This window comes from Condylura cristata, unplaced genomic scaffold (assembly GCF_000260355.1).
Source record: "Condylura cristata isolate star-nosed mole 26May11 unplaced genomic scaffold, ConCri1.0 scaffold00026, whole genome shotgun sequence".
Lineage (NCBI taxonomy): Eukaryota > Metazoa > Chordata > Mammalia > Eulipotyphla > Talpidae > Condylura > Condylura cristata.
The window spans coordinates 10,091,824-10,119,480 of record NW_004567127.1 but is presented as its reverse complement, the minus strand read 5'-3'; the positions used below and the strand labels follow the sequence as shown (position 1 = coordinate 10,119,480).

At 39.4% G+C, this 27,657-nt stretch overlaps 1 protein-coding gene across 1 annotated transcript in view; it reads right to left on the bottom strand.

The window, feature by feature from the left end:
• VAV3 (vav 3 guanine nucleotide exchange factor) overlaps positions 1-27,657 on the bottom strand; it is a 278,797-nt gene that overhangs the window by 133,915 nt on the left and 117,225 nt on the right. Inside the window, exons 3-14 of the mRNA XM_012730192.1 lie at positions 27,029-27,087; positions 25,270-25,335; positions 21,759-21,867; positions 19,770-19,862; positions 17,322-17,390; positions 15,405-15,508; positions 14,768-14,867; positions 10,778-10,873; positions 7,346-7,414; positions 5,671-5,757; positions 2,077-2,162; positions 323-455 (exon numbers count right to left, since the gene is read on the bottom strand). Of these exons, the coding sequence (XP_012585646.1) occupies positions 323-455; positions 2,077-2,162; positions 5,671-5,757; positions 7,346-7,414; positions 10,778-10,873; positions 14,768-14,867; positions 15,405-15,508; positions 17,322-17,390; positions 19,770-19,862; positions 21,759-21,867; positions 25,270-25,335; positions 27,029-27,087 (1,071 nt within the window). The remainder of the gene's footprint in view (positions 1-322; positions 456-2,076; positions 2,163-5,670; positions 5,758-7,345; positions 7,415-10,777; positions 10,874-14,767; positions 14,868-15,404; positions 15,509-17,321; positions 17,391-19,769; positions 19,863-21,758; positions 21,868-25,269; positions 25,336-27,028; positions 27,088-27,657) is intronic.

Genomic DNA, 27,657 nt, shown 5'->3' with positions numbered 1-27,657 from the left:
ATCACATTTCAAAATTCATTAAAACACCACCAGTTATCACCCTCCAAGCTTCTCCTAACATTCCAGTGTACAAACTATGACCAAGATTATTACAGTCGACTTCACAACAGCTATGACAATTTCTATGCCAAATGCATTTTTCTCTATTCATCATTAAGGCATTAGAGATGATCATACCACCTGTGGCATTGTTCAATTATTTCTTACAAAATAATTGAATTCAAAACACTTGAATTCCTAAACCACCTGACAGTATGCATTCAGGTTCCTTAAATATTCCAAAAGTCCTGAGTAAATTAGTTGTTAATTTCCAAGAACTTACCTTTTTATTTTCTTTGTCCGTTGTAGGATTGTTGGCTATTTTGTACTGCTGGAGATCTATTATTTCTTTCATTTCATAGTTATCACCTTTCCTTTTACATACAATCACTGCCAAGTCAAATAAGAAGATATGCCTAAGAAAAAGAGGGTGATTGATTTTAAATGATTTGGAAGCATGTGTGCTAATTCTTCTCTGGTAAAATTTAATTAAGCCCATCATTTTTCCTTTGAATTGAAGACCAGGGCAGGGTTGTACATGGAAAAGAATGAACCATGTATTCTGGCATTACCCTTCCCTAAATGAATGCCTCATGCTACCTCAGTTTCCTCATTTAAAAAACAGGCAAGAATATAACAAGAATAAGACACATAATATCTAGACATTTTGTAAGGATCATGCTACCTTACAAAGAAAAGGTTTTTGTGTTTTTTTTTTATCTTGCTTCATTGAACATAGAGGCAAAATTATAATATGAACAACAGACAAAATGCAGACCTCTGATAAGGAGATAAGCCATAAAGTATTGTGAGGAATTACATATTTTAATTTAAAAGTTAACATTTACAGAAAATTAGAAGTGATGATAATAATAGCACCTAGCTTCTATTGGAGTAACTAAGGGTTAGAATACCCTTAGTATTCAACCCTTTCGCAACGATGACCATTTAAATCCCCCAGCATGGTCTGCTGAGGTAGGTTTTATTACCATCTTCACTTTATTGGGGAGAAAACTGAGTTCGAGAGAAGTTAGAAAAGTTGTTCAAGTGCACACTAACTGCAGAACCTGAGCTTAAGAGATAATGGGCTACCTGAGACACAGATTGGGTGCTGATGAGCAAATGTAAGCTAAAACATGGTGGTTACATTTATATATTGACAGGCCTCTTCCTTCTGGTTAAAAACAACATAATAGAGGGAGAAAACAAACCTTATCCCCCTAAGTCCCAACATCAGTACTGGTATCGTTTTGTAAAGATAAACACCCACACATTTTTTTAAAACAATGATGGTACAGTCACATAATTTGAATAGCTGCATCACATTCAAAACCTAATTTCCTGGGAAAGCTAAAAGGTTATGTGGCTCCTAGAAGCTACGGGTGGATCCTGGATACACGATAGACGCAAGAGCTGATGCTGCCCCCTGCTGGCTGATGCCCTCATAGCCAAAGGTTGCAGAAAATGGTTATTTCAACTACAAAAGTAGCAGTTTCTCTCTCTCAATTTCTATCTCAAACTCTCTCTCTCTCTCTCTCTCTCTCTCTCTCTCTCTCTCTCTCTCTTTCTCTCTCTCACGTGTGCGCGCGCACATACACACACACACACACACAAATTAGAATCATTGGCCAAGCTCACTAATCTTCAAGGATGCCACTTATAAATTTTCCTTAAGAAAAATCTTACGAAATGCTTCTCATTTAAACTTCTCAGTGCATTTGGTGTTATTTTTAGTAATTTTAAACTATATGCCAAAAGTCTCAAACATTATATTTTATGGTAGTTATCAACTGTGACTGTCTATTCTCATTTTTTCACCCTAGCTGATATATATATTTGTCATTTCCTTCTTAAGAATGTAAAGTTAGACAAATCAAGATAACAGAGAGAACACTTAATGTATCTTTATTAGAAAATTTTAGAAAATGATGGGTTCTCCCCTTTTTTTCTTCCACTTTTTGAGGGAATTATTTTTAAGGCTTTTCGAGGTCTTCTAATGACTGGTTTTGCAAATAAGCATAGGTCCTCTTTTCTTACCTTTCTTGCTTTGTATGCTTGTCCAGAGTCGTTATTCGAATTTCACCATCTCCCTGGGGTCTTCCAAAGAGCAAAACTGGTTGGTTCTAAAATATAAAATTTATATGTCTCAGTTTTTCATAATCATGTAAAAACAGAAGTGTCTCTTAGTGAAGATATTTGCTAGGGATGACCACCTCATTACAAATATTACCATTCTACATTTTTAGCACACTTACTCCACAAAGCTCAGGTCTGTATGACACACATTCAAAAACAGTCTGTCTTTGGTCATCTCAGGGGGTATATGGATGAAATTAATTTTACTTGTAACTGTCGTGAGGAAGTTAGCTGGCAAAAGAAAGCACTGGAATCATTTAAACTGAAGAAAATGACAATAATTAATGTTCACCAGTATGCACTATCATAAATGCAGGCAAAAAGAAATAGACTTTGCCTTCCTGGGACACATTTTGCCATACTGGGAAAACACATCTTCACAGAAGTATATCACTGCAAATATGCAATTGACATAACAAATACTACAGGAAGTTTGCACGACACGAAGGCCTCATTTGCTCTAGGGAGTTAGATGGTTTCCCTGAACTAAGCGCTCAGAATTAAAAATTCTGACTTGATTAAAATAATGAGCAGTTTCCCCAGAGGCAGGCAATCAAAAATATTTAAGTATTTATGAGCACCTACTCTATAACATGCTAAGATGAAAAGAATTTTCTGACAATTATCACTAAATCTAAGCAATTACATTCTAATAAAGGAGATAGATGTGTAATTAATTAATTCTACTACAAGAAATTACAAAAATAATTGTTCTCTACCAAAATCCTATATTTTTAAATTTGCACAAGAGAAATCTGGGGGACTCAAACTTTCAAAAGTTATTAAAAAGCTATGATAATCAAAACACTGTGGCACTGAATAAAGACAGACTTCTCGAAAAATGAAATGGAATGCCCAGAAATAAGCCCTCACTTATAGGCTCAAATGATTTTTGACAAGGGTACCAAGGCCATTCAATGGGGACTGGCAGAAATGGTGCTAGAAAAACTGAGTATACAGATATAAAAAAAATGAAACTGGGGCTCTCCCTTTAGCCCTGGCACAATGGGTTAAAGCACCACATTATGAAGTTCTCCAAAGCCACTGCAACACGAGTTCAACCCCCCACCAGGGAGCTGACCCACAGGCACAGCAGACCTCTCCTGGCTCCCCGCTGCTCCCCTCAGCAGTGTATTTCAGTGGATCTGCCTGTTCTGCTCCTGACTCTGTCTCTGGTGAATCTTCTCATTCCCTACTCCTCTGGCCTGTACCACAGCTCTGTATGCATAAATAAATAAATCTTTAAAAAAAAAAAAGAAATTGGGGCCCTCCCTGGTGGCGCAGCGGGTTAAAGCACAGCACTAAGAAACTAAAGCTACTACAGCATGAGTTCGATCCCCGCCTGCCCAGGAGGTGACCACATGGTGTGGCAAACCTCTCCTGACGCGCCCGCTGTTCTTCTCAGCAGTGTACTTCAATGATCTGCCTGTTCTGCTCCCCACTCTACCTCTAACGAATCCTCTTACCACCCCTGCACCTCTGGCCTGCACCCCAGTTCTGTATGCATAAATAAATCAATCTTAAAAAAAAAAAAAGCAATTCTACCTCTGGTTCTAGAACCAAAAGAAGTGGAATCAGGGACTCAGACACAGGCACACAGAAGCCCAAAGGGCAAAGCAACTCAAGAGTCCACTGTCAGTGAACGGACAGCAAATTTTGGGGGTGTTGAATATACAGTCATATTTAGAGTTTTCATGCTAAAAACAGGAATGAGACAGAAAGACAAAGACAGAGAGGAATGAAATCCTATCACATGAGAGCAAATCTTGACAGCACTGTGCTACGTGGAATCATCCAGTACCATGAGGACAAATATTGTATTTACGTATTTATGCATCCAGAACTGGGGTATAAGCCAGAGGTGCAGGGGCAGTGAGAGGATTCACCAGAGACAGAGTGGGGAGCAGAACAGGCAGATCTACTGAGATACACTGCTGAGGGGAGCAGCGGGGAGAGAGGAGAGGTCTGGCACCATGTGCATCACCTCCCTGGCTGGGGATCAAACTCATGCCCCAGTGGCTGACAATAGCTTGATAGTGCTGAGACCTTAGCCCCGTGCCACCAGAGAGGCCAGAGAACCCACATTTGGAAGGCAACTTGTCAGATGATGAGAATTTACTGGGGCTGGGAATGTGGCAGTGAGGTGCTTAGAGGGGGGCGGGATACCACTGTCCATGCAAAAAGAGACAGAGAGGCTTTGGATGTTTCAGGGGAAAGTCCACAACACCAAAAGAAATCTTCGATTGATTCTTTTTCTCTATTTTCACTGCCCACAGCTCTACCCTAAACCTTAGTCATCTCTTAAAGCCATCTCAATAGCTGACTAATCCACTGCTTAAAGGGTTTTCCTGACATGTAAATAAGACTGTGAAACCGCCTGATATAAACCTCTCACTAGCTGTCCCCTGGAACCATCCAGTGTAAAGCCCCAGCCTGAGCCCAATGCACAGAGCTGGCGAGAAGCTCTCCTGCTCAACATTCCCAACCTCCATTTCCAGCCTCCCTGCCTGCAGCTTTGTGAACAGCCCTGGCTCTTCGCCATATCCAGGCCTTTCACCTGCCCTGGCTTCTTTCTCCATCTCCCTCTTCCCCAGCTCTTTATGCACCTGGTTTCTTATCCATTGTCTTCCAGTTTAAGGAGCTCAACAGTTTTTGTCTAACCATCTTGTCCAGGCACTAGGAACCCTCACCAGCTCCTGTTGCAGCACACTGTTCACACACTGATCACAACATAGCATTTGCCAACTCCTTTCTGTCTTATCAAACATGGGGTCCTGTTGTTCATAGTTACAGCCCCAGCCCCAAGCAAATGCCTGGCATCGATATGCATCCAGCAAAGAAATACGTAAGTGAATAGGAGTCAGCCATGAGTATGTACAGGGATAAAAAATAAAAGGGAGAAGAAAGAAAAAGGACTCATGCAGCCCTCCCTGGTGGCGCAACAGGTTAAAGCGCAGCACTACAAAGCTAGCTGCAGCCACTACAGCCTGAGTTCTATTCCCAGCCAGGGAAGTGACCCACACGGTGATCTCTCCTGTCTTGCTTGCTGCTCCCCTCAGCAGTGTACTTCGCCAATCTGCCTGTTCTGCTCCCCACTCTGTCTCTGGTGAAGCCTCTCACTGCCCCTGCACCTCTGGCCTGTACCTCAGTTCTGGATGCACAAATAAATAAATCTCGAAAAGAAAACCAACTCATGTTTAGAATTCACACTGCTGGTGGAAAAAGCTCAGCAAGGCAAGGTAAGAAAGACCTAATGACCCCAGAATGTCCCTGGACATTATGTCACAGGTTCCCTGGAACCCACGTGGATGCTACCGAACAGAATAATCGGAGCAGGCTGGGGGGGGCCCTGGAACAATAATCGGAGCAGGGTGGGGGGACCCTGGAACAATATAAACTTGAAGGTAATCTGCCTTTTCTCCTAAAAACAACTCCCAGAATGTCCCCCAATTTGTGAATAAGGAGAAACTGGATGGAATAATAATAATTACATACCAAATTTTCTATAGATAGCTGAAACTGTTTAATTTCACGAAGGGTCTCATTATCTCTTTTCACTTCATTCACATATTGTGCCAAGTCCTGCGGAATAAAGGGAAGGGTACAAAAAGAAGGAAACAATAAGACTAGAGGGAGAGATGAGAACTGTGCGAGAGAAAACACATCATTAATTCTATCAGCGGTAAAAAGAACCACCAAACTTCTCAGTAACAATAAAACGAACACCCAATCAATCACAGCTGCATCTCAAAAGCAATTTTAAAATGTCTGGCGTTCAGCTGGGGAAAAAAAGTGCTATCCTTGTACCACACCCCTTAAAAAAAGTAGGAAAAAAAAAAAGTAAGCAAAGTATGTCATATGCAGAACAACAAAAAAGAAAGTAGGTCAGAAAATGTAAATTCCAAACACACTAAATAAGTGACCTATAGAAAATTACATTTTTGCTGGGGTTAGAAAAGGGCAATAATGAAGGGTGCGCAGGGAGAGCAGGTACCTAAAAGTTAGATAATGAAACTAAAAGGGGTGTTGTCTGCAAACAGTTATTGTCTGGGTTCCTGAGAGTGTCCAGTCAAGAAGTAAAGTTGAGGTGAGAAATTCCAGAGTTTAATGAGAGCCAACAAGGCCAGCCATGTTTTTCATGTACCATCACTGGCTTTAAAAAGACTTTTCTGATATTTGAGGGAATATTAGCTAATCTCTCCATAGTGTAACTATTTTTATTTTATGTGCGCTAGACTTTTCTGCTTTGGGCTTTTTTTTTTTCCCCTCTATCTTCTTCAATCCATTTGCAACAGTAGGAGCAGAACTATGACAAAGAGCATCTCCCACTTTAATAAGTCTGACTTTCCATGGGTACACCTACAGGCATTTTCTTCTAAAACGGGAAACTCGGTATGACTTTTTACATAACAATTAAGTATTTATGTGGTGTTTTCTGGTGGAGAAATAAAATCAGCTGAAACGCAGAACAAACTCTGAACAGATACAGGACACAGGTAGGTGATTGTGATCACCCTGAGCACAGTCACACTCTGGCATTTGGCTTGGGGAACAAATATTTACTAATGCATTAAGTTAGAGCAAATATCATTTCTTTCAAAATCACTTTATTTAGCATAAAATGGAACTTGAGAATCTACTTATTCTCCCAATATGTTCCAAACGTCTGTCATTAACTTCTTGAGCCTCCTGATTTTCAGATTTACCTGCAAGTAGAAACCCAAACTAAAGTCTACTTGCATCCACAAGCCAGCAGCCACACATTATCCTACATGAGCAGAGGGAGTCACACCAGTAACTGAAGTCACCAACTGATCTGCTGCTTATTCGGTCAACAGTTTTCCACAGTGAACATGCAGAGAATGCTAAAGAAAATCATTCTCTTACATTCTTCCTGGTTGTTATGAAAGCTGTCATACTTTCATTAAGAACTGACATTATTCCAATAGACTTCTTGGTTTATGCACATTTCTCTAACAAATCCATGCCAGGTATCTGTTTCAATACATATATCTAGCTCCGCCCAACAAAAAAGAAATCATAAAAATACTTTCACATACAGTTTAATGTACTGGCCTATCATACCTGTGTGATAGCAGTTTGCACGCTTCTTTTTTTTTTTTTAGGCCAGAATGACAAATACAAACAAGTTCCAGGCACACTGCCTTACCTTCATTGCATCGAGGGCCAGTTTCAGATTTGCCTTTTCCAGGGGGTCAGTGGTATGTTTGACCAGTTCCTACATAGAAGAGGATTTAGTTTGATAATACTCAAATCAAAACCAAGACACAAGGGAAAACAACATTCAATGATCATTAACTGCATGTTGCTGTGACAAATCTGATGCCATGAGACTCAGTTTTCAACAAAAATTTCAAACTCGATGACAACCAACTAGACCCCAACAGAACAGGAAGCAATGCTTAAAAAAAAATCCTCCTTCCAATGATGAATTTTAATTCTATCCCCAGCACAACATATATAATGAAGTAGCCCCTCATTGCCAAGGGAATTGATACTCTTTTAGTCATTTTCAAACTTGGTTTTCCTATCGCTCTTTATTCTGATGACAACTCAGCTCTGATGTTGCTGCTTGGTTGTAGTCCATGCTACATACTGCCACGTTCGCTGTTGTCTTCCTCCTCTAACTGCATTTTGTAGGGTTACTGCTTCCTAGATTTTCTCCTTAGTCCACTTTTATTCCTACTTCACAAACTTCACGTGCTACAAATTCAGTCACAACCTTTACCACAGAGTCAACGGTCACATAATGAGGTGATCGCTCCCTGAAGTACAGTCTCTTAAACCAAGACTCCTGCATCAATACATTTGCATGGGTCTCTCAGACCCCTCAAATCCAACATGTATCAACCTAATGCATCTTCACCACAGTGCTACTCTTATTCCTGTTTGCATTTTATTGACTAATGGTATCTCTACCAGTGTGATTCCTTAAACCCAACCCCCCAAAATATCTAGTCTTTTACCCCTGGAGACCTCACTATGTTTTCCTGACAGTAACTTTGGTCCTTTCCCTTGAAACCATTCTCACTGACACTACCTTGGTTCAAATCTTTGTTTTGAAGTGGGTCTTATAATAGGGTTCTAATTGCTTTTCCACTTACAGCATCTTCACTACAGTCTATTCCCAATAATGACATTAGAGTTAGGTTTCCAAACTATAAAAGAAGCCCAGCATCTGTCTACCCTATTTATACCTCTCTAACACCCATGAACACCTTAGAGTTGTTTCCATGCCTCTAACACACCCCGTGATTTGAATTCTGCAATCTTCTTCTAACTGTTCTCCGTTTCCACCCAACAACCTATATTCTATCTACACTAAATTAACTGCAATTTGAAAACCACTTTGGTATCTGATTTCTTTAAGCCTACTGTTTGCTCTCCTTATAGTCATTCTCCTCTAATCCACCTGTCAAACGCTTACTCTTCCTTCAAAGGTCAACTCAAGAATCTCTTCTTTTTGAAACTGTGAAACCCAAGTCCCCAGTCCCTTATGCATAATCAACTCAAACTTTATTTGTACCACCTCTGTGCCTTCTGCATACGTATCACATCATTTGTACTTGGCTTTACATTTCATTTCCCCCATCTAAATGGTGAGAATTATCAGTGCCAAGAGGCTGTTTTATATTGTGAGTGCTTACTACTATGATAAAGAAACTGAGACAGTCTAGGTAAAAGAAATCGCCAACCAGTAGGATGAGTTGCCTCAAACAAGTTAGTGCAACACACTGACCATGAGATGTCATGCTAGACAAAATGCATCTGATCTTGACTAGCAATCATCTCACCGTTTCCAGGAGGAAGAAGGCTAACATCCATCCGCACAGACCAGCTGCATCCCAATCCAGAATAAGCTACAGCCTTTTCCTCCAGCCTCATCAACTTAGCCTTTCAGTATCATCTGCTAATTCCCTCGAGGAGCCAGACTAATTCCCCCTTCTAGCACTGGTGCCCTCTTGCAGGAATCTCTAAGAATCCTTGCCGGGCTCAACTACTCCTAGATGAATTCACTCCCTGGTGAATTTTTCCCCTACAGGGCAAGAGGCACACTCTTTTGGGTCAGAGGCCCATTACAAAAATAGCTCAAACCCTTGCTGCATTCAATACAGCAGTGTTTCTAGTTTTCAACAAGACTTGCAGACAGGGAATACATTAAGCATAATCATTTGTTTTATTTCTAGTCTTACTTTTCCTTTATTAAATAATATTAAATTTTTCTCAAAATTTCAAGCACTCTACCATCTTCCATCTCTACTTTTATAATGTGGTGTCCCCATTATAGCAGTAAGTACTATCAAATCCATATTTATTCAACAACTTTCTAATACTTGACAAATTCTATAGTATTTCAAGCTGGAAAACACCTGTCAAATATTTATCTCTATGTGGTACTCCAAATAAAATCTTTAAAAATAAATCATGACAGAACTAATATACTTTAAAATTCAAAATATAAAAAAAATCCTAAATTAAATTGATAGAAAAAGTCCACTGAATTTAAAAAAGTATAGTTATATTTTGTAATCTTAAAATTCCAACTAAAACCTTACAAGTGACCAAAATAGATATATCTTGAAAATTGTACCTTCTAAATTCTTCAGTCATATTTGACTATACAAAAGTTACCTTATATCCAAAAAGTATCTTATTTTGGTCATGTTTATAGCTTCATGACATCTCAGAAACTGATTGCCTAAGTCTTCCTTATTATTTTTTCATAAAATCCAATTTGATTAAGTTGCTTTGAGTTTAGGTCTCATAAATGTTTTAATGCATTTTTAAGGAATAATAAGGGTTTGAATTTTTCTGATTTCTCCGTAGAACAAAAATAGAATGACTAATAATTTTGCAGTTAGAGTTCAAGAAATTTAATATACAAGATGTACAAAGCAGAGCAGACTCAAAATTATATTTCACATACAGGTAGTAGATCTTTTCAAAATGACATTTCACAAGAATCAGCAGAGTTGACAGACTAATACAGTAAGACATTTCTTTGGAGCAGAACTAATGAGTCTCCTGGTACAGCTATCAAATTAAATTTATAAGACTCTCCACCCTCATTAGAGGACTAACCATGGAAACCATAAGCTTTGGGGTTAAAACAAGAATCATATCAAAATAAATGTAGTCGTATTAGAATATACCATAGCAGAAAGCAACACACAATTTAACACAATTCTCTCTAGTTTATGGTTATAAGGCCAAAGGTCTAATACAATTAATCTGCCAAATTTCAGATATATCACAACACTGAGATTCTAATAAATGATTACTATTAACTATGGAAGACTTAAAGGGGTAGTTATTTGTTTTGCTTTGTATTAAATATTAGAGGGAAGATTGTGTCAGTTCTCCTCAGTGAACACTAGTGTGACTTCTTGGAAGACACAAAATCATCTTTGCTAAAAGGAAGAAAAAATTCTAGCTGTTCTCTTATTTTCCACTTGGCTATGGCAACAATTGAGAACTGTAAGGGGACGGGGACCAAAGTGTTCAGTGTCTGTCATGTAGCTGATGCTTCATTAATATTTAGTTGACGGAATAAGTAAGCCAACAGCTTTAAGTTACATACCTGGAGGAGAAGGTGATACTTTAAAACACGCTGCATCGGAACCACTAGCAAGTCTCGAAGAGTGAATTTCCCGTTGTTTGCTCTTTTAGAACACTCCTAAGGAAATGGTTTTAATTTTTTAAAAGAATGTTATTTTTATCAAAGGGAGTCATGAAAACAAACATTACAATTTGCCAAAGTCATAAGCAAATGTGCTTTTATACATTAAATACTGTGTCACTTTCCTTACCAATCAATCCTTCTTGATAAAGAGAATTATAAGGATCTTGAAACTCATAGAATTTCAATATGATTGAATGCATTCATGTCATGTGAATCAATAAATAGAACATGTTAGGCACATTTTTTTTTTTTTTAGTGGCCTGCTAAGGTCATCTTCCACTTAGCCTGATTACTGTACCTTCCACCAATCGCCCCCGGCCAGCCTACATGCCAGGCATCAAGAAAAAGTCCTTTCTCATCAAACCTGCCATGTGTCTTCCCACCATCAAGCCTTGGTTCACTTCATTGTCTCAGTCTGTTATGTGTTTGTTCACTTTCCAATAAAATTCATCACTCTCTGTAAAGGCTACTTCCATGTCTTTAGTAATTATCCCTATCAAAAGTTGTGCTTTTTGTCTGTAGATCTTTATACTATTATCACACATAACGTCTCCCCAAATATATCTTTCACACCTCTAAAAATCTAGTATTTGCTTAATAAATATTTGTTGAAATGAATGATGGAGTGATTTGTTCCAAAAATTTGAAGTACAGATTGACTACTGCATTTGAAGTTTTAAAAGCTTTAGATTCTAGTTTTTTAATCTTACGTGCTTTTTTCTTAAAAGTTTATGTTAAAAGTAGTAACTGAATTTATTCTTTCGACATTAAGGTGGAAAGGATTTTGACTCCAAGGAAATTATTTTGAATGTGAAGCGTCAAAGACTGAATTAAAATCAAGTCTGGTAACTCTTGACTGCCCTGACCTTAAATAAATCACTTTTACAGTTGTACTGTTGTTCATATATCTGTGGTGGAATTAAAAAAAAATTCCACATAAGTACAATTGTGATAATTCTAAAATCTTCTGACAACTGCATAACCCAGACCAAGGAATTTCCTGGTTTGTGGAAGGAGCTGTGTTCAAGAAAATATTCCGTTGCTCATAAGTATGCTTCCCCTTTGCCTACACATTTTGCTTTTCTAGCATATGGAAGAATATATTATCAGGACTTAAAAAGCAACATAATTAGCTCTATGACCACAGTGACTTAACAAGTGACTGACTGACTTCAGATCTAAAGCAAGAACCAGGGACACATCCTGACAGGTCAGCTCAGGTCTTGTCAATTTCTTTGGTTCATGGGAAGGATAACTAGTCCAACTGATTTCTTGCTTCTACAGATTGTAGGGAGTTCTGGATCATGGTTCTCAAATAGGAGGTTAACTGCTAATATTATTGTAATGAATGGGTCTCATCTTCCCAGCTGCATGTTAAGCTCCTTGTACTTGAGGCTGTAGCTTCTATTTTTCATGTTATGCCATCTTAACACAGAGTTAGGAACAGAAAAGCTATACCTTTAAAATTCACTTTGTTCTATTACAAAAGTCAGTTTTAAAACTGTTCAATCTAGAGTTAGTTCCTTTAATTTCTAAGTCATAGTTTCAAGAGTCAAAGAAACTAATACTGCTTACTTCAGTTACAACAAGACTAAGATGTAAAATATTATTAGGGCTCTCCCTGGTGATGTAACAGGTTAAAGTATCACATTATGAAACTCTATGAAGCCACTACAGCACGAGTTCAATTCCCGGCCAGGGAGCTGATCCACATGGCACGGCAGACCTCTTCTGACCCGCCTGCTGCTACCCTCAGCAGTGAACTTTGTCAACCTACCTATTCTGCTGTCCACTGTCTCTGGTGAATTCTCTCACCCACCACACCTCTGGCCTGTATATATAAATATATATACAATTCTGTATATATATAAATATATATACAGTTCTGTATATATAAATAAATACATCTTTAAAAATATATATATATATTAGTATTGAAAGTAAATAATGGATACAAATTATTCCTCTAAAACATCCAGTCATATGCTTAGCCTAAATTCCTAATTGAGAGGAAAACAAAGTAGACTAGGAATGAGACAGCATACAAAGCAAAATAAAGAGATTTTACTACCTTTCACCCTAGGTTACCTTGGTTCCAAATAGACAAGGAAGATAAAAATCAACAAAAGCAAAAATAACACAAAACAGAAGCTATGAAGAAGGCAGAGAGACATCAAGATCACAGCAATTTTCCTGCCGTCATGCTGGGAATTGCAGAAGACAATTCCAGCAAATCAAGTTTGCTGAGATATTATACTAAGTATTTCATTAAATTCTTCCAAATTGGGCCCAACGGCAGAAGCAGGGGCTTTTCAACTAAGTGGACAGCCCAGCATGCACCAGCCTGAACCTTAGAAACCAGCCTGAAGTCCTCATTTTCCTAAGACTAAGAGTGGCTGCAGAAACCATGTACCTAGAGTTCCAGAGTAGCTCACTAGGCAGGGCTTCAACGGTGACCCTAAAGGTAGAGCAACATTCAAGCAATGATAGGAATGTAATGGAAGTTTGACTGACAATTCGCTGATGACTTTCTGGAACAACAGAGACCTGTGACCTAGGAACCAGTTGTGTAAGTTGTAAAATTTTATCTTATCATCATATTTTGAGTGGGGGGGGGTTATAGTTTTATCTTATAAGGTTCTATTCTCCAAAAAGGAGCAGGAATGCTTTCTAATAATAACAGGTCTGTAAGTGTGTTATTTAGTGGCGACTCAAATCATCTCCAGGCATAAGTCTCACATCAGTAAGGAGTTGTAAGAGGTAAGCAGTTGTAAGAGGTAAGACTAATTCCATACTATAGAATTAGTCATACCAAGTATGACTTTGTAGCCTATTGATGTGCAAACTTTCTAGCCAAAAGTTCCCCTTTATGGGAGTTACAAATTATGAAACCACACCAGATGTGCTGAAACAACAAAGCTCTTTTCTGCCTATTCATCATCTGATCTCACTGCTAAACTGGACAAAGAACAACAAAGAAATATCAGAAAGCCAACTAAACCACACATGATCATGTAAGCGTTGATGATATATCTCTGCCTGAAATTTAAGAAAATCCAAACATATGGGTAATACATTTGAGATGAAAATTCATGACATAGAATCATTTTTTAAAAGGTCACTGAAATTACAAACGCTTCTTATGAAATTACTTAATAGTTTCCAAACTTACTTCCATTGTTACCTTTGTGTGGTTTACCTAATTCAACTGGCCATATCTCGAAAGCTTGACTATTCTGACAAAGACATACCAGTTCTTCCCAAATGTACCCGTGTCATCTCATCTATCAAGACCCACCTGTCCTTTAGTGAACTGACTCAAGTGGTGCACCTTCCACTCTTCATGGAGGTGATGGTCCATTTGACTCAAGAAGCCCTAACAGTGCACATCATACTACTTAATCTTACATTTTATTCTTGGGTCAGTTTGCTATTCCTTTCTTACAGGCAATATCCATACTCTTGTATACATCTGTCTGTCTGACTTTTTTGATAAACATTTGAAATCTACATACATTACTTCACATATTCCTTATTTACCCTGTATCTCTTACCATACAGGTGACCTAGAGCAAATTATTAATAATCTCTCTGAGAGCTAGCTTCCTTACCCATAAGATAAGAAAGTTAACTGAGTTTATCTCACTGGGTCCTAAAGATATGAGAGGTAATGCATGTGAAACAAAAAGCCAGTGTCTTAGATTTTACTCCTTTCATTATTAACACTCAATTTGTTGTTTTACAAAGCCACCTACTAAAATATTTTATAAAATAAGCATAAAATCATAGAACACCTGCAGAAATTTACTACCACATTTATCATGAAAAGGAATACATGATGAGTAGGTTTACTTTATGTAGCAAATAAAACAAAAAATAAACAGGCACCTCTAATTTCAGTTTGACATCTTCTTTTGTTTTAGAAATGTAGTCTAAATTAGAGATGGCCAGTTCCACGCCACTGCAGTACTGCCCATAAATAACCAACCTGAAAGGAAACAAGAGGAAGAAATCTATAGGACAAAACAGCCAGAATGAAGTGGAAGGGGAAAGAGGAAGATTTTCATCTACTTAAAACCAAAGTTATGGGTGATCACAGCAAACCTCACTCATCCCGCACCTTTTAACTAGATGACCCTGTGCAAACCAATCACAGTCTCTCCAAACCTCAGCTTCCTCATTTTTTAACACATGTCACACTTCCAGTCACAGAATGAGGGTCACTTATATTTATTGTATTAAAAAGGAAGATCACAGAACTCAATGGTGACAGGGTCTGTAAAAGAACCCACATATTCGATTTGGAATGTAAATGCCTAAGCACAGCACGGCATCACTGGATCTTTTCTTTGGCTACACATACATACAGAACTCACACTATCACCCTGATATTCACTTCTGATGTTCTAATTTAGCCCGGGTTGTATTTTAATGAGCAGCAATAACAGGTAGTAATTAGCAATTTAACACTATCCTTGCTCTAATTACAAACTAATAGTCATAAAATTTAAAATTCTTAAGTTACCTTTCCTTGTAATTAATGAAAACTTGATACAAGTTCTGGTCGTTTTTATTTACAATTGAATCATGGATCTCTTGCATTAGGTTTCGGTGAACTTTTACAAGATCCTTAGAAAAGAAAACAATGTGAAAGGAAATTAGCAATCACAAAATCATCCCAACTCAGAATTCTATTGCTCCTAGACTTGGCATTTAAAATGATGCTGAATACTCCTGGCATATAAATTTGCTACCACCAATAAAGAGAGAAACGGCAGAAGAGGAGAGTAGAGGGAAAAGAGAGAGAAAGGAAATGGGCCAGAGGAAGGAGCATAGAAAGGGGGAGGGAAAGGAGAAAGCCACATGCATGGAAAATAGCAATTTCAGATCTAACTTGAAATGTCCGTGTCCTGTGAAAAAAAGAAATTGTCTCACTAATTACTAAAGGGTAATTTATTCTTTGTGCAAAAAATACAGCTCATTTTCATTTTATAATCATTTTAAATTTTTAAATAAAACTATCCAGTAGTTAATGTTTTATTGACAGTAATGATTCATGTCCTTGGGACATAAAAATGTAGATTTGTACTGTGGTCAATTAGTGATGCCCTAGTGCTAAGCTAACAATAATCAGACTAAATTACTTGAAATCAGACAACTAATGGCATAAATAAGGAGCAAATAAACTGTAATAGGCAGTTTACTGGAGCAACTCAAAAATCGGAATTTCACTTTTTTTCTGATAAGCAAGTCATTTTCAGTCAGGCAGCAAATACATGTCACAGCCGGGAAATGAGAAAATTGGAATCAAGATGGCAATTCTCCCATTACTTCTCCCTGTGTACCTTAGAGCACGGGTAGACTCCAGCGCCTGCCCTCCTCAGGAGGGCAGAAATGAAATGTGACTATGTTGGCCATGTCATTTGCTGAAAAGCATGGAAAAGCAGTGAGAATAAAAACTGTCAACGGGCCCTAAGTTACAGTGACTGGATTCAGGTGTTTCACAGTCGTCATCTCCTTCCAGCATGCGAGTGGCTTTATGCTAAATGTTCAGATTTATTGTAATCTTTTTCTTCCTGCTATGTTACAAATCATTGAGAATGTCTTCATGTGGCCAAAATCAAGGTCAAGGCTGGCATACTGCAGCTAATGAACTGGGTGCCTCTCTCCTGAACATAACAATCAAAATATATGGGACGTTTTAGGTGACACAGACAAGACTATAGGTTAAAACTTGAATTTTGTACATATACATTAGATATTAAAACCGAAGCCAGTTTTAGAGGCCTAGGAATTTGCGTCTTGCCTTGCATGGTCTCAATGATTCTATGCTGGCTGTATATCCATTGGGGATCTTAAGGTCGTACAAGGTTATTGTAAGGTACCTCGTAATCAAAATGCTTATGTAAATGTGGGGGGAAAAAGGCACCTCATCTCTTACCATGAAGATGGATAGTTAAACCACAGGAAGCATGCTTCAGAAAAGGAGGATATCAGGTGTGTGTGCTAAGGTAGCGGAACACACCCAAGAGCAGAGACCGGGGAAGTGGTGAAGCCAGAGGCCCTCAGTACTACACCTTCTGTAAGATGGGCCTGCGGGGCCAGAGAAGCCACAGAGCAGGTAAGTCTGGAGCAGAAGTGGGTTCCACAGCACAAAGAAATAGTTGCAACAGGGGCATCATTTAACTGAGACCACCACTTCCTGGCAAGCAGGAAAGAATAACAAATGAATCCGACTGATCCATTTGTATTCGTCATGCACTGACAGACTTTGAAAGAAGATATGACATGTTAGATATTTCTAAAAAAAAAAAAATAAGGCTCTAAGAATTCAGAAGGCAAAAACTAGGGTCAGAAGAATGTTAAAAGAGGAATTTGGACCCAATAAGGAACGTGAGTATTTTACCAAAGTAAACCAAATTTTAGCTATATTTGCACTTACAGGAATGTTGATGAATACTGAATCAAGCTCTGCAGTGGTCAGAAATCGTTTTAGTGGCACCATGAAATACTACCAGGAGAGAAGAGAGGAGTGATAATTAAGCACAGCATACCCTTAATCCATGTAACAGTTTTTCATCAACAAACATCTGTTTTAAAGTCCACTATTATGAATACTAAAATAAGCAGAAACTATTTTCTCTAGTTTGAAGATTTCACATTTGAACAGAGACACAGAGACATAAGTACACACTCATATGTTTCAAGTATAGAAGGTTGACAAACAAGGAGTCAGAAAAAAAGAGACAAGACTAGCAGGCCAATAATAAGTCAGAGACATCTGGGGGTGGGCAGAGGGAGGGGTCAAAGCGGGAGGGAAGAGCACAGGGACTGTGCTTATGGCTTACGGGTGACACAGTGGGAGCTTTATGGGGATTCCACCTGAGAGGAGAAATCAATTATCGTACAAAAATGAACAATGATACAAAACAAATAAATAAGGTCACAAAAAATTAATACAGAAGGTTTAGACAAATGCTTCTGGAAGCAGGAAAAAAAAAAAAAAGACCACTGCCTCTGCCATTTATGTGTCCAACCCCTTTGTCCCTTGAAGAGTTAGTTTGTGACCTCCCGTATGGAAAATGGTGATGGCTTGTGGATTGTGAACTGGGTAAGGAGGAGGTGAGGACAGGAAGGATGTGGGATCAGCAAAGCCACTGAGGATGAAGAAACCTTGAAGGAAGAGCTGTAAAGTAGGAGGTTGCAGCCAGACAGCCAGAAGCTGAAATGAGTGTCTTAGAGCACATGTGTTTGCTTTTCCTTTTCAGCCATATTGGATAGAAGGTTCAGGTGATCCTTCCCAGAGACTAGCCTCTCGGTTCCTTGAATTCCAAAAACATGCACCGAGCTCGGCTCCCTCCAAGACTGTGTCATTATCAGCAAACACGTGTGGGATGTGATCCCACACCCCTCCTGTCCTCACCTTCCTCCTTACCCAGTTCACAATCCACAAGCCATCACCAGAATCACTGCCCTGAGTACACCCTCCCCCTCTCTCCCTTCATTAAGCCCGCCTGGAGGAATGAAAATCCCAGTTAAATCTGTCCTGCTTATACCTAAGAAGCTAAACATGAACTATACTTTGATGGTTTAATTTTAAGTATTATTCAAACATTCAATAGCACCTACAATGCTACTTAATCTGACTACATATCCCTACTCATTTGATTCTCCCAGGCCCCTAAGTAACTCTTCACACCTTTGTCTAAACTTCCCAAACATAGCATGGTTGTCATTTTCCTAATCTATAAATGCAGAAATCAGCAGAGGTGACCTTAAACCTCCCTTCTATCAACTTTCATCTCCTAGGTAATCCCATCTTGTCCCAGGACCTTAAACACAACTGCACAATTATAAAGGCCCAATCTACATGTCAATTCAACCTTCCCTCTAATGCAAGATTCATACAGATAACTCCCCTCGTGATTTTTTGCAAATTTACTATATCCAGCAGACTCATAATTCTTAAATCTTCCCTTCCCATCTCAGTAAGTACCTCTACCATTCACACAGCTGCTCGCGATAAAAATCCCAGCATGCTTCATTTCCCTCCTATCTTTCACCTAATTCATCATCCAGTTGGCGATTCTTTCGAAATTCATTCAGAATCTGACCATCCCTTACCATGGCTACTAATACTAGTATTTTCTATCAACTTGATTACAATAGCCTCCTAATGTTTCTCCCAGTTTCCACCCAAGCCTGAATCAGAATGAGCTGCTAAAAATCTATGATAGATCATGTCACTTCTGCTCAAAACTCCAGCCTGGAGTTCAAAGTCCCTACAGGCTTCTACCTGAGCTGGTTGCCTGACCAGTTGTGACCTCACTACTCCCCTTCTCTGACTCTGCTTCACCCACCTGAGCTGCCATTGTGCTCTGAAGCACAATGAACACTCCCCCTGAGGTCCTTTCTCCCAGGAACTGTCATCTCTGCACTAGCAGCACGGGCCACTCCTTCAAGGCACGCAGATGTCTGCCCAAACATGATCTGACCTCAGAGGTCTTCTATTACGACCTGACACAAAGCAGTTACAACACTCCCCCACCTCTGTCTATTTGTTTCCCTGCCTTCCTTTCCTTTGTATAATTTATTTCCACCCGACATAATGATTTTCTTACTCTATCAGTGCACTGATGGAAGTAAAAACCACTAAAACCAGAGTATTCTGGTGTTTACTGTGATATATACCTCCTTAACAGTACCATTCAGAATCTGAAAAATAATCTATAAAAAGTTGATTTTTTTAAGATTTTTAAAAATCTCTGCTTTGAGATCTTTAAACCCAAACTTACTGAAAATTGGAACGCAGACACAAAGAAACACTGAGCCTAATATATTAACTATCTAAGGCGGTATTTGGGCATCAAGAAAATACCAGCTGACTTACTTTTTCTATTGACTCCAAGGTTTCTGTATATTTTTCTTCTGTCTGTTTAATTTCTGCTAAGCAGCAAGTTCGTATATCATTTTCTGGACATTTCTGCAATTAGAATGATAAAGTTAAAATTATTTAGTCAAATTCATTTATTAATCTACTGGGTAGCAGACAGAAAGAGGTAAAATTTATTGACTTTTTTAAGTGTTCCGTTCAAACAAAACACATAAAAAATAGATTTAACTATATATGTAAAGTATATTTGCTGCTTTAAAAAGACAGTTTTGAACAATGGAAATGATTAAATAAACAATGGAAATGAAAAATAAGCTTCTGGCCCTCCCTGGTGGCACAACGGGTTAAAGCACAGCACTGCAAGTGAGTCACAGCTTCTTCAGTTCGATCCCCAGCCCCAGAGCTGACTCACCTGGTGCAGCAGACCTCTCCTGACCCGCCCACTGCTCCCCTCAGCAGTGTACTTCATCAATCTGCCTGTTCTGCTCCCCACTCTGTCTCTGGTGAAGCCTCTCACTGACCCTACATCTCTGGCCTGTACCCCAGTTCTGCATGCATGCATAAATAAATCTTTTTAAAAAATAAAAATAAGCCTTTGAGTATAAACACTCTTTAAGACCATTTTTATTATGTGAATTAATAGAAAGCACCATCAATAGTACAATCGAACTTTTTTAACATAGAGCACACTTTATGTGTGCTGTAGAAATAAATGCAAAAATGATAAAAAGATAGATGGTAAGCAAACATATGGTGTTTGGCTGTTTCACTAAGCTCTCAAGTTGGAGGTAGGAGAGCACAGCAGGAAGAATGGAGGTCTGGGATCACACAGAATACTGTTCAATTTTGCTTTTATTAGCTTGTTATTGTGAACATGTTACCTAATTTCTCTGTGACTCAATTTTCTCATCTGCAAAGTAAAAAGAAATGCAGCAAGGAGCTGTCAACGAAATCACACATGTACAACTCCTGGCATTTTGCAGGGTCATCAAGAAGAGCCCTGTGCATTTAGCTCATTACCATAGCTGACCCCATCCCACATAAACAGCCGGAGCCGTCAGCTGAATAAAGACCGCCCTTGGAAAGTCACAGAATAATAATTATCAATGCAGGTGATAATTATAGGAGGTGCAGATGATACTCTGCCACTAAAAACACTCTTAACATGCGGCCACAGGCCGCCTGTCAGCTGTCAGGGGACAAAGCACTCATTGGTTATATTTACTAAACACTGTCCCACACACGGGGCACTGGACAGTCCACCAGCTTGTATGAAAGGCAAGAGTACAAAGAGCTAGCGAATTCAATGAAGCCCTGAAAAAAAGGCTAAGTCACCACCTGGCTGATGAAAGTCTTTAGTATAAAAGAAGACTACATGAATAAAAGCCGATGCAACTGGCTTGATTTTGGCCACAACCTATACATAACAAAATCAGGTAATTCTTTCCAAATGCTCTAGATATTTTTTGGTAAGAAAGTTTTGTAGACTCATATGGACTATGACAATATCTGACACTAAGTCCATAAAATAGTAGAAACAGTAGTGATATCACAGAGCAAAAGAAAAAGTAACTTATTAACCTCTCATAAATATGAAAAAATATGCTTTAACATATATTTTACACTACATCATATCCAGAGAGTATTTACCTGTTTGTAAGAGGTTTCCTTTCACAACAATGTAATTTCATGCTTCCCTGAAGTTATGTTCTATTGCCACCCAGGCATTTAATTAGCTGGGTGACATGTCATTTTGCTTTGAGACGAGGTTTTCTTGCCAGTAATATAAAAGGATTAGATCCACGATTCCCTTTGGTTGCTTTGAACTATAAAATGCCATGTTTGTATGGCCCCAAATAGCAAGCACAGGTAACACAAACAAAACACCATTCCGACAGAAGTTACATAAATAATTACAGCTCTCTCATGCAGTTATTTTCCTACTAAAATGCCCAGACTGAAGCACAAGACAAGCAGAAGCCCCACCGGCTGATGGGCTTCCTCGGCTTTCATCAGATCCTCATAGACTTCCCCGCCGTCATCTTCGCCGTAAACACAGTCATAGAGGCCTTCCTCGTCTTCCACGTGGGTTTCACTAGAATGAAGGGGACAATGGACAGGTTATTTTTGATTCTGCAATAAATAGAGTCAGAAACAACTAATTGGATCTTAGTAGAAAATCCAGAAAAGAAAGAAAATGAGATTCTGGAAGGCATCAGTTTCCATTATAGCTCTGACCCTCCCAATAAGAAAAGCAACAAACAACAGTAAGAGAATTTAATAAGGATGCCTGAGGCAGGAACACTCACTGGATATTTACCCTGCACAAGCACATAATCACTCTACATATGTTTTCTCACCTAATTTACCCAACCCCAGCATTCAGCAACTTATCAGGTGAGCATTATGGTTTGATCCCTGTTAGAGGAAAAGAGTTTATCTCATTAGCCCAAGATAGCAGACCTAAGCAATGCCAGGGCCTGGATTTAAAATCTGTGACGTTGTTACACTTTACATCACTCTCCTATATTGCCTCCTATTTTACATATTATATTTCAAGACTTCGGCTTTACTACTATCTGTATAATAAGGGGGGGTGACAGGAAGTTAGGGAGAACCCAATTATGTGATAGTCTTTTAAAAGCATCATTTTCCAGACAGTTATTATTTATATCTGAAGCCAAGTTGCTGCAAGTCAACTCAGAGTTGCCCATCAGTCAGATTCTGCTTTTATCTGCTTTGGTTTTGCTTAAAGAAATGGTCCCAAGGTCATAAGATATTTCTTTGGAATCTTCGACTGGTCACCAGCCAATGGAAAATAATCCCTATTTTTAAAGCTTCTGTGTGCATTAATGCCTGGTTGCTGAATCTTTCTGAAACCCTTCATGAGAAATTGCACACCCGCCCAGTGAAAGGGGAAACAGCTGGTTCCACCCAGTGTGGGTGCTTACCACTGGGGTTTGTAAGTTTAAGCCTTCTGTAAGTAACTTCTATAAACTAATCACCTCAAAGAATTGAGCTACATAGAGAGGTTAGAAAGAGGCATTAATAGCTCTCTGAAAGAGAAATGCCGCTCCTTCATGACTGCCAGCCATTAGCATCTCTCCTGGGTCTGGGCAATTAGAACATCATAAATTAATATGTTTGAAAGAAAATAAAAAACACTTTAACTATAAATGCCATTCTGCAACTTGGAACATTTTTCAAAACACTTGCATTCACGAGGTTGTCTCTGTTTACTATGGAGGATTACTTGTTGGCAGTTGACAGAAATAAGGTGTCAAATGCTCAGAAGAAAAGTAGGTGCCTTACAAGGGAGAGATCTGGAAGTAACAGAATTTGCAGAGAACTCTGCTCAGAAAAATTCATTCTCAGGTGACATGCTCCCCCATGCACCCACTCCACAGACATGTGCCAAGAATTGACTGAGCACCAGGCTCCAGTGCTAAGAATGCAGAGATCACCAAGAGCCAAGAGCACTCCTGGAGGCTGGTATGGAGACAGCACAAAACAGATGATTCTGAAAGTGCGAGAAAACAGACAAGTGAAGAATCAAGGAGCAGAGGAAACAGTAAGACTAGCAGTAAGGCAACAGTAAGGAAGTCGGGAAAGGCATCAGCAAAGATAATACCAGTGAACTCGTTCCCAGCAATGAGCTCAGCAGATGTCTGCTGAACGAGTCCACTCTCCAGGAGCCAGAGCTTTGCACAAGGCAGTCTCCACCCTAGGGTGACACCCCAAGAGGGGACAAGCACATCAGACAAAGGACACCAGCACGCACAGAGGCAGAGGTGTGAAGAACCAGCCGTGAGAGGCGAAAGCCCCTCCCAGTGTGAAGTGCTGAACCAAACTGTGGAGGACCTTGCGATCTGTGAGCTTGGAATCAACAGGGACAGTGGGAGGGGACAGGACAGGCAGGGAGCTCAGGAAGCCAAGAAACTGTGAATGAGAGCTACTCAGCCATAATTAGGGTGAAGGGGATGAGGTAAAACAGAAACTCAGGAGGCTGTATCAAGCAGAGACAACCGGACTTGGTCACCATTCAGGACTAGGAGAGAGGCGAGAGGCATGAGGATGACTCTCAACATTCTATTGTGGAAAAGCAGAGAGGGGGAGGGTCACACTGGCCGCCCCAGAACTTCCACCCCATGGGTCTAGACAGATGAGTAGTGGTGCCCCCATCTCCTCTCCTCTGAAGTGCAACCTTAAAGAAGTAGGGGCCTTCCAAGAGTTCACTGTGTTTAAGTGTCCATTCTGGAATAAGCACCATCCAAAGACCACACTTCGTTTGCATCATGACATTCAGGAAGATCCTTAGCTTTTGAGGATTAGGTTTTCTGATTTGCAAACTGTGACAATAATAGTAACGACCTCTAATGTTGTGTCGTCGCCTTATTTTGTGCATGTAACATGGTTTGCACAGAATCAAACACTCGATGAGCTCTTGAGAACTGATTGGATAGTTCAGGCCTAAAGCATAAAGCCTAGCAAATATGAGCTGCTTCATGCAGGTTTTTAAAAAGTTATTCATTCATTAAAAACAGGACCTACTACATACTATCTGAAGTTCTGAGAAAACAGTCAAGCCCTCATTTCATGAAGTTTACTTTCTAATGAGAAAACAACCAATAAATGAAGCAAAGAACATACTGAGCAGTGATAGGGCTGTAAAAACCCAAAGCTGGGTAAGGGGTGGCAGCAACTTCCAACAGTGTATTCTGGAGGGTCTCTCTGCAGAGGGACAGCTGAGCAGACACTTGAAGGCTGAGGGGTCAGTGGGGAGGGCAGAAGACAGCAAGTGGAATGGCTCTAAAGAGGCAGTGACTGTGTTGGGTTGAATAAATCAAGAATGGATGAATTTCCACAGGATCTGAGTCTTTCTTGGCGCCTAACCTATTTCTTATAGAGTCTTTGCAAACAGGTCTGATCTCTGTTGTCAGTTCCTCGAGGGGGGAGGATGACAGTTAATACTTATTTGTAACTGGCACAAGTCACTCAATCAGCAGAAGATAATCAGCAGCAAGAGCCTTCTTTTCCTGACTACTAAGTGGTAAAGCCCCGCAGGCTAAGCACCACCGAGTGAAAAGCCCCTGAGCCACTCCTGCCCAAGCGTACCTTGTCCTGCCTGTACTGGCAAAGCACTCTCTCTCCTACACTATCTCCAGCCACAGCTCCCACGTCACTTTTTAACTGTTCCTTAATTATCTAATTCCAGTTTCATCTCCCATCTCTATTATGCCCTTGGGAACTGCAAGTGTTGATTCATGGAGGTAGGTGCCCTTACTCTTCATTGCATGGCTTCCTTGCAGGGCACCAGGAGGAACTAGAAGCCTGTGGAAGGAAGTTTGTTTATGAAGCTTTCCATCACCTCTATGACATGAATTATCAATCATGAAGCCAGTTTTCCCTTCTGAGAACTATTTGAACATTCACAGTTAAATCCATAAAGACTACAAAAATTAGCTGTGGCTTAATTTGGCTGAAATGCTCAACATACTCTATTAAATCAGGAAGGCCTTTGTAGATATCTTCATCGTTCACACTTTCTTCTGTCGGGAAGGGCCTAGGAAAGAGGAAAAGGGAGAAAGGGTGAACTGGCAATACTGGAGCTGGGTGCTTCCCTCTTGCTAAAGGTGTGGGCACTTCTGCTTACCCAGTGGTCAGTTGAGTCATGTCTGACATGATATTGGGACTTCTTCCCAGTGGCCACCTATGGCAGGGACTGGGGGGTGATTCCCCAAGGAGGTGTGGCACCTGCTACCCAAAATCACCTGCTACAATTATGCATGATGTCACCACAGTCACATGAACAGTCTTGGACATGCCAATATGATGTCCTGCTTCCGGGTGGCCACCTACCTGCAAGCTCACCTTACAGCACCCACCCAGCCCCCCACCCCCAACATCAGAGAATAAGCAGCTGCATAGAGGCCCTGCTTTCAGCACCATGTCTTTGCACTCACGGACTCTGCTCTGACTGACAACTTGATGACAGCCATCCTTGCCTGACTCAGCTCACAAGAAGCACGATGGAAATGATCAGCAGACAAAACTCTCAGGTCCTTTATATGTGACAACTGACTCTGCTCTAACTTTCTACTCAAACTTGGAGGTGTTGAAGTTGTACTTTTTATTGGCCAAATGCATCATCAGAGCTCAAGGAGAATAAGGTGTTTTCTTTCTCCTCTATTCAAAAAATCACTTTATGGTATCCCCTATACCTATCCCCTGGCTCCTTTTTCTCACATTATCACAGATTTTTTTTCATTAACACCAACATCATGCCCTGAACTTACGTCTAGCAAAATCACAGTAATTCCTTATAATGCCAAGGTCTGACCCTTCCTTCACAGGATGTCAAATGTTTCATAAAAGAAGATCCATTAAAATAACAATAAAGTACTAAGTAGTTATATTTAGTATATTGAAAAGCAGACTTTCACATTTGTTTATGGATTAATTTAATACTTAAGATATTTGAGGAATGTGTGTTTTAAAAATTAAGATCTCTTTTTCAAATAAAAACAGGCTTGTTTTATTATGCTGATACCATTATAGAAGGAAAATATATAGATAGATAAGAATAATTTAAAAGGGGGTAAAACCTCCAGAGTCAAGAATACCTTAAATCATGCTATTTCAAAGTAGAATGATGCTATTTCAAGATTTTCTGTTTACAAATAACAAAATAAAATTTATATTGACATGAGAATCAGATAATCATGTACTGAACAGCAAATTACAAGAGATTAAGACTTTCTGAGGTGTACAGACTGGTTATTTTGAAAGCTGCCAAACTCCCAGCCCATTTCTGAGAAAGAGTCTACAGGACATTCTCCTAAAGGTCACTGTGCTTTGTATCTGGGTAAGAGTTGCTCCAGCTCTACTGCTGAGTTTTGTAAGATACGAAAATTTTTAATTAAAAAAGAATTAAAAAATACGTATTTATTTACCTACCCATGTCTGCTTATCTTGCTGAATTGTATATGAAGATACGCTAGAGGAACTTTTAAAAAAGAACCTAGTCAATGACAATCACTACTAAGCTGAGAATAATATTTACCCAATGTGTGATATTCAACTCAATGAAAAGTTCTTACTTGGTCAATAAATTTCAACTGTGTATTGAGCACTGACATTTACATGAATGAGCTCCAGTCTCAGTATATAAAGTACCTTACAACAATAACCTATTCAACAAGCCATCATTATTTTGAACTGAACTGGTCACTTAAACCATAGAGAAACAAGCTTACCTGATTCCTGTGGCCAAAGCAAAAGGCGTGCGAGAAAGCCGTGATAATGTTTCTATAACCTGAGAAAATAGAGGAAGTGTTAGCTGGAAATGTACTTTCAAAAAGGCGTGTCTTCCAAAATAGTAACATTACAATCTAATATTAATGGTAGCAGTAGAAATGTATCTTTTGCAAGTGCAAAAAAATGTGGGAATGAGAGGAGTGTGGCCAGTTTCTTATGGCTAAAAAACTGGTTTTGAATTCCCCCCTCCTTTTAATAATTCTTTTTGACTAAGCAGATAACTAAGACATTTCGTTTGCAGTTTTCTCAACAGTAAAACAACAAGTAGATTGAGTGGTCTTACAGGTAGTTTGTCTATGTCAACTGCTACAGAATATGAAAGATGTTGTAAAGCTGTACTATCCTCAGACAGTAGACACTGCCCACATGAAGTAATTTAAATTAAAATGTTAAGACAAAAACAAAATTAAGTTCTTTATTTATCCTAGCCACATTTCAAGCATTCAGTAACCACACATGGCTAGATACAAGCCATTGCTATCAGTCCAGAAGGTTCTACAGCACTGTTAGCAGCAACGTGGTTTAGTGAATGGGCCCATAAGCTGGACCACATGAGTTCAAATCCTAC